Source organism: Palaemon carinicauda, chromosome 2 (genome assembly GCF_036898095.1).
Source record: "Palaemon carinicauda isolate YSFRI2023 chromosome 2, ASM3689809v2, whole genome shotgun sequence".
Taxonomy (NCBI): Eukaryota; Metazoa; Arthropoda; class Malacostraca; order Decapoda; family Palaemonidae; genus Palaemon; species Palaemon carinicauda.
In genome coordinates this window covers 120,720,105-120,728,448 of record NC_090726.1, presented here as the reverse complement: position 1 = coordinate 120,728,448, position 8,344 = coordinate 120,720,105, and the positions used below count along the sequence as shown (strand labels likewise).

General features: G+C 35.8%; 1 protein-coding gene across 1 annotated transcript in view; it reads left to right on the top strand.

The window, feature by feature from the left end:
• The first annotated feature begins 7,496 nt into the window (after window positions 1-7,496).
• The window catches only part of LOC137626682 (transmembrane emp24 domain-containing protein 1-like), a 204,999-nt gene continuing 204,151 nt past the window's right edge, over window positions 7,497-8,344 (top strand). The window contains exon 1 of the mRNA XM_068357698.1: window positions 7,497-7,688. Coding sequence (XP_068213799.1) covers window positions 7,524-7,688 — 165 coding nt within the window. The 5' untranslated portion in view covers window positions 7,497-7,523. The remainder of the gene's footprint in view (window positions 7,689-8,344) is intronic.

Below are 8,344 nucleotides of genomic sequence, written 5' to 3'. Positions count from 1 at the left end.
TATGCCAAGACTCCAGAACCCCCCTGTTAATAGGGTGAATAAAACGGATTTTGACATAGGAAAAATCTATTTTTGGGTGAGATAGCCATGTCGTCCTGATGGAAAGTCCCTTCGGCAGCTTCCTACTGCATAATATTTCTGCGAGTGATATTACAAGAGAATTACCGTCAGGTATTTTGGGGTTCTAACCCCCAGAACGACTATGCGAAGATATCGTGTATAATCAGGGACGTATCCATAGATAACCATAGATACCTGAACCCCCAATAGACTTTCCCCAGTCTAGTCAACTAGGGGAAGGATAAGTGAGGAGCCGTTACATATCCTCTCCCCCTATGGTGCCCCCGTTCATCACCTGATGAGTCATTCCACCTAGCAGCGTAACTACTGTGAAAAGAGGCATCCTACGAGGAATCGGGGAGAAAAAAAAGACATAAAAAGAAAGTGGAGTCAATTAAAAACTGAAAGTGCCTGGGTAGAATACCAAATTGTTAAAGGAAAAAAAGAATGCTATAAAAAAAAGATCTAGAAAACAGCAACACACATAAGTTGTATTGTCTCCTAAATAGTAGGCCTAAAATGGGAAATGTAATTTTTCAGTGGCTACTTTTCTCTTAGTTTTTGGTAGTAGGTTGGCCAGGGCACCAGCCGCCCATTGAGATACTACCACTAGAATGATATTGGATCCTTTGACTGGCCAGACAGTAATGCATTGGATCCCTCTCTCTGGTCACGGCTTATTTTTTCTTTGCCTACACTTACACAGAATAGTCTGGTCTATTCTTTACATATTTTCGTCTTTCCTCATACACCTGACAACAATGAGATACTTAACACTTCTTCACCCAAAGGGGTTAATTACTGTACTGCAATTTGTTCAGTGTACTTTCCTCTTGATAAGGGTAGAAGAGACTCTTTAGCCATGGTAAGCAGCTCTTCTAGGAGAGGGACACTCCAAAATTAAACCATTGTTCTCTAGTCTTGGGTAGTGCCATAGCTTCTGTACCATGGTCTTCCACTGTCTTGGGTTAGAGTTCCCTTGCTTGAGGGTACACTCGGGCACACTATTCTATCTTATTATTATCTTTATTTTCTTGCTCTTGTTTTTTTGAAATGGTGTGTTGGGCAGGCTTAATAGAAGAGCCATGGATGCCTGGTGGTTTATCAAGAGGTTGTCTTTTCCTTTTTCTGCTTCTTTTCCTTCTCAAAACCATTCTTACTGTCCTCCTTTCAGTTGAAGTGGCTATCCTGGAGGGTATTTAGCCTTGCATGGTGTATCGGCTCCTCCATATTGACCAGTTTTTCCGACTTTTTACTATAGTCTATGGGTTTCATCAATCACTTTATTTATAATTCTGTACATATTGTTTTTGTTATAATTCTTGTTAGTCTAGTTTTTAAGTATGGTGTCTCTTTTTTATTTCTATTAATTCCTATGCTGTCTGGAGACATTGAGTGAAATCCGGGACCAGTACGTCATAGATTTCGTCAATGTCGTCTTCTGTATTGCAATGTTCGTGGTCTTCATGCAGATATCTAAGACCTTATAGTTGCGTCCAGACAGTATGATATTATTTTGTGCTCAGAAACTTTGGTTTTTAATATGAGGCACTCATCTGAGCTCCTTATAACTGGTTTTAAGAAGCCAATAATGTTGAAACGTGATGCCATCCCTAGGGCCAGGGGAATGGCGGTGTATATTAGGACCGAGTACCCTGCTTCTCATAAGTCCTGCTATCAATGTGGATGTCATGAGATTCAGGTAATAAAAGTTTGTGGCAGGCATAACAACTTTTATTTGTGTTCAATCTACCGGAATCCAGACATGGATGATTCTAACTTCGATTGTCTTCTTACCATTATGGCTAAGATACAAGAAGATGATAGAAAGGCTTCTTTTGTCTTTGTTGGGAATTTCAATGCTCACCATAGGGAGTGGTTAAGTTCTATCTCTCCTACCGATCGCCATGGCTTAAGAGCTTTAGACTTTACCTCTGAATCAGGCTGTGAGCAAATCATAAATGAAGCTACTCACAGGTCTGGTAATTGCTTGGACCTCGTATACACTGACTCCCCTGGCGTTATAACTAGTAAGGTTGGTTCTCCAGTCGGGACATCTGATCATGCCTTGATTTCATTAGTAGTGAAGACTGAGCAGCCTGTCTCTGATATATCATACTCTTGTAAAATTTATATGAAATCCCAAGCAGACTGGAATGGGATTTTGCATGATCTTTTGTGCTTGAATTGGTCACAATTATATAATAGTGTAGATCCTGTTGTCCCTTTGAATGAGAATCTAGTCAACATAATTGATAGGCGTATCCCTTCTTGTGTGCTAAGGTACCGAGTGAAGGACAAACCGTGGTTCAATGATGATTGTAGACGTACTTATTTGGAGAAGCAGGAGGCGTATCACCTTTGGAAGGTAACAGATCAGATTTGACCTGCAACAACTATACTCAGCTTCGATCTTTTGCTCAGAGTGTTTATGCCTCAACTGAAAAGGAGTACAATTTAACCATAAAAGAAACCCTTTCTGGTACAACTCAGGAACATAAATGGTGGTCTACCCTTAAATCTGCACTCTTTGTTGTAGATGCAACAGTTCCTCCTTTACTTAAACCAGATGGCTCAGTCACTCACTGTCCAAAGGAAAAGGCAACCCTTTTGGCTGATGTTTTTGACAGTAAACAGAGTAATGAAAAACTTGAACTTCCTCATTCCTGTTTTCGTGAGGCTAAACTAACTAGTTTAGCTTTTCGATCTCGTGAGATTAAAGCTCTGTTGGTGGACATTGATGCTTATGGAGGTGTAGAGCCAAATGGTATTTTTCCTTTGTTTTTATAAAGACAACAGATTTCTTAGCTCCAAAGTTATCTGTTATTTTGCGCAAGTTAGCAAGAAGAGGAGCTTTTAGCACTTGTTGGAGAATTGGTAATGTTACTCCTCTATGTAAATGTGTTTGTGGTAGCTCAAGTCCCACTGATTACCGCCCAATTTCCATAACTCCCATATTATCTAAAGTTTTTGAACATCTGGCAAACCGTCTTAATAGGTTTGCTGAAGGTAATCATCTACTCCCTAGTTCGCAATTTGGTTTTCGTAAAGGCCTTGGAGCATGTGATGCCCTTCTTACAATCTCCAATGCTGTACAGAAATCCCTTGATTGTGGTCAGGAAGTTCGTATGATTGGCCTTGATTTTAGTGCTGCCTTTGACTGTGTTAATCATGAGGCCCTTGTTTTCAAACTCAAACAGTTGGGAGTGGGTGGGTCGTTTCTTAGCATTATTATTGATTTTTTAAGTAATAGATGTGTTAAAGAATAGATGACAGTTAAACAACTAAATTTAAATAAAAATTCAACTGAGTTTATGATGATTGGAAGGAAATACAGCTAAAGAAACTTGGACGATATCCAAATAAATGTTAATAACTCTGTCCCAATATCTAGTCAGCTCGTGATGTAGAGCCCTCTTGACTGTAAGTTGTCTCTCAATGCTCAAATAAATAATGTAGTAAAAACCACTGGATATCATCTCAAAAACATTGCTTTTATAAAGAAGTATGCGGATGAATATTCTGTAAAGAAACTTGCGGTAAACTGTGTTATCACGATCATTGACTACTGCAACTCCGTCTACTACAATATACCCAAAGTTTAACTTAAGAAAATACAAAACATAATAAACAGAGGAGCAAGAATGATAATGGGCTTCTCACCTCGAGAAAGTATTTCTCCTATCATCATCCTCATCATCATCTCCTTCTACGCCTATTATTATTATTACTATTATTATTATTATTATTATTATTATTATTATTTCTAAGCTACAACCCTAGTTGGTAAAGCAGGATGCTATAAGCCCAAGGGCCCCAACAGGGAAAATAGCCCAGTCGGGAAAGGAAACTAGGAAAAAAAATATTCTAAGAACAATAACAACATCAAAATAAATATTTCCTATATAAACTATAAAAACTTAACAAAACAAGAGGAAGAGAAAAAATATAGAATAGAATGCCTCAAGCAAGAGAACTCTAACCGAAGACAGTGAAAGACCATGGTACAGAGGCTATGGCACTACCCAAAACTAGAGAACAGTGGTTTGATTTTGGAGTGTCCTCCTAGAAGAGCTGCTTACTATAGCTAAAGAGTCTCTTCCACCCTTATAAAGAGGAAATTGGCCACTGAACCATTATGGTGCAGGGAGAAGAAGAATTGTTTGGTAATCTCAATGTTGTCAGGTGAATGAGGACAGAGGAGAATATGTAAAAAAAAATAGGCCAGACTATTCAGTGTATGTGTAGGCAAAGAAAAGATACCAGATAGGATCCAGTGTAATAGTGTCTGGCCAGTCAAAGGACCCCCTACAGTTACGCTACTTATTTCACAAAAAATTTAGATCTCATTTTCTAAAATAATCCTGGATTAAATTGTGTTGATCATCAACGCGATCCTAATCTTAGCTGTCCTGGACATGACCATTTCCCATCTTCGTTTAACATTCTTATTCATATTTAGTACTGCCCTTCCAGTCTGATGACCTTTTAGCTTTCTGACCTCAGCTTTGAGAGAATCAAATTGGCTGAGAGTGCTGGATTTGAACTTTCACCTTTAAAGTGATCAATTTCTTCATATTATAATCTATGCCCTCTTCTCTTGCATTATGGCATTGACAACTATTTCGGATGGATTGTCTGTTTACAGACCAAAACGTCGCTACTGCAGAGGGAGCAGATTCACTATTATTGATTTTTGTGCCAAAAAAAAGAAGAAAAAAAAAGAGATAGAGGAAATAACAATAAGCAGATGACACTACTGACACAAAGGGACTCTGTTTGATTTCGCCAGTCGTCTCTTTCTTGAGTTTTTCAATCAATTTTTCTCCATTCATCATCTATTATTTCACGCTTTATAGTCCTCAGTCATGTAGGCCTGGGTCTTCCAACTCTTCTAGTGCCTTGTGGAGCCCAGATAAATGTTTGGTGAATATTGGAGCCCAGTTAAAAGTTTGCTGAAGTGTTACTCGTATATTAATTCAATTACACTGACAGCCAGAATAAATATAAGGTGTGAGAAAATCCGCATCAGAGTATAAGATTTGTGCAATAATAAACCCATCAGAGTACAAGATATGTGCAATAACCCATTAAATTATCATAACCGGACGTCCAAGATATCTAAGAGAATCACGGCGCATCGTGCAGTCAACGAATCGTGTAGACACGAGAATATTTACAGATGGTTTCAAATTATTGGAGCCAAGGTGTATGTCTACTGGAACCTCAGCTTCCAGAGCTTTCAAATTTATTGCCCCAACAAGCTCCCATTGGACATCCGAAAGACTGAAAATATTAAGGCTTTCATGAAGAAACTGAAGACTTTTTCTGTTCTCCAAGTGCCTCGATAATATGGATTTGACAATAAACACGCAATACGCTGTGTGATACGCGAAATACCCAACCCTGTATACAGTATACTGACATTGTAGATCCTGCCATGCGCTGGGTTCCCCTTTGTGATAGGACCCGGAAAACAGCCTTTAAAGTAAAGTCATAATTATTATTATTATTATTATTATTATTATTATTATTATTATTATTATTATTATTATTATTATCATTATTATTATTATTATTATTATTATTTAGGATGTATTATTCTTGTCATTCTGCATAATTTGCACAGTGTCTGGCAATACAGTAGTCTTCCATCCCTAAAGTAAAAGTAAAATTAAGCCTTGACTCTAGCCTATACTTGTAGAATTTAATGCAAGCATCGAAATCACGATTCTAACTAAAAAGTGAAAAGAAGTAATAATTTGAATTCATATAACAAATTCGTAATTTTCATCATTAAATTATGCTCTCCTTAACGTTTTTCTTTTAGCACTTCATCATGAGATTTCGTTTAGATGACTCACAGTCACCGACTGTCTGCGACTATGAGACTGAGCTGAACCGTGGCTGAGCACTGTGTAGGCTACAAAGGGTTTCATGCTGTAGGAACGCGATGAGTGTTTTTTCTAAATTTTATGTCAGCATGAAAAAAAAAATGTTCCTCACGATCCAATATCTTTTAATGATAGGATTCTACATAGTAAGTGAACAACCTTAACTCATACACCTAGACATGTTTACAAAGTGAACTATAAGCTTTGGTACTGAGTGGCAAATCGACAGCAGTGCTGATCTAAAAAAAATAAAGAAAACAAAAACTGTACCTCTTTTGCTGCTTACTGTACAGTAGCTTTAACAGCATGTTTGAGATGAATAAGAAGTAATTTGCAAATGTGTAACTCTGAAAAGTAGCTAAACCAGAAACCTAAGCGTGCCAAGTCCTCCTACTCCTAGTAACGCCACGTGTAAAAAAACAAACAAATATCAAAATAAAAACAGAAGTATTGTATTAAATGTTTAATAATTGGATATGGAAGACACATTCGCATTATTTAGCTAAATTAAACAGAAAGTTATTAATATTAAAATGAATAAATCTGTGGTACCGATTTGGTTTTGTGTTGACGTTGTTATCACTTACGTAACGAGTTTATCTGTGGGCGTCTTCTATCAACCCTATAACAAAAAATGTTTGAAGAACATTCGATACCAAACCGTATTTGCGCATATATTAAACCTATGTGGTATCAATGGGAAACAACCAAATGCTATATATTCATGTATAGAAATTGGAAACCTGCTATGAAAAAATCATGTATTTAGTTTTATTGAAAGAGATGTTTATTATGTTTAATTATTATTGTTTCACGCCTTTCAAACATTCGTCCAGACTATAGAATTTTGACACAAAAATACTAAATATTTTGATTATGTCCATCAATCATCAAGTAAGTAATAGCTCTGATAAATAAAAAGAATTGCAGTTCTTTGATCAGTCGTCAATATCACTTTTAATCGTGGGCACTTAATGGCAGATCCAGTATCTCGCAGTCACTTCATAATAGAATTCGCTTTCCGTGTATTCATTCCAGAGTTGCCATTCGTACGATAATTATCGCACGTGTACGACTATTTTGGGTCCGATACGATGTACGATACATACCTTAGGTATGCGTAAAAATCACAGGAAAACGTGATGCTCAGATGCAGAAGAACCACAGGGAAAATGAAAATACAAAATATACACTTAAGTCCTGACTAGTTTTGTGATACTTCCTCAGAGTATATATATATATATATATATATATATATATATATATATATATATATATATATATATATATATATATATATATATATATATATATATATATATATATATATATATATATATATATATATGTGTGTGTGTGTGTGTGTGTGTGTGTGTTTAATTTAACAATTATACTAAAATACCTTGAAATAAGTCATTTATGTTGCTCCTTAATAATTATCTTGAAAGTGTGTACCACAATTTAGGTTAAAAACGATAATTTTAAGGTTTATGTACGATAATCCAATGGAAATCATCTGGCAACCCTAATTCATTCGTCAGTTGGACCGCAAGTTGTAAACATTAAACAATGGCCAGTCAAAATCTTGCAACTCTAGTCTTATTTTCTCTGTGCTTTTGCATATCCCTTTGTAGAGATATAGACAGAGAAATGACAATTGAAGTGAAGGCTGGGACAGAAGAATGTTTCTACGAATTTGTTAAAGGAGGAGAGACTTTGGAGATCGAATATCAGGTTGGTTAGGCCAAGCTTTATCGGTTTTATTGTATTTATGGACAGGGAAAACTTGCCTAGTAAAACCCAACTATTCCCTATAGAAAAACGTCCGTTTCCTTCGAAAATGACACTTGTTTTTGTCGCAAATAAATACTTAATCTATATATATATATATATATATATATATATATATATATATATATATATATATATATATATATATATATATATATATATATATATATATATATATATATATATATATATATATATATCTATACCTACTTTTTCTTATCTATACATTGTTCTTGTACGTATAGTTAATACATAGAAAACTGCACAAATTATCTATATCCTATACTAACCGTATATTTTTCATATATTAGTTAACATTCTACGGGTCGGTTGTATTCGTTCCTGTTCGTTCTTATGTACATACCAGTTTTAGAACTTCTGTGCATAAACCCTGGCCCCATTCATTTTTACCAATAGGATTACTTATTTTCTTACAACCCCTCCCCATTTTTCCCTACATCATTCAAATATTTATACCCGTGACATTCAAGTATTCTTCTTGACCCAACCCTTCTTATACCATATGTACCCTTCCTTTTTTGTAATACCCACATGAACATATTACGTTTCCCGCAATGATTACTCACTTTCTTATAAAC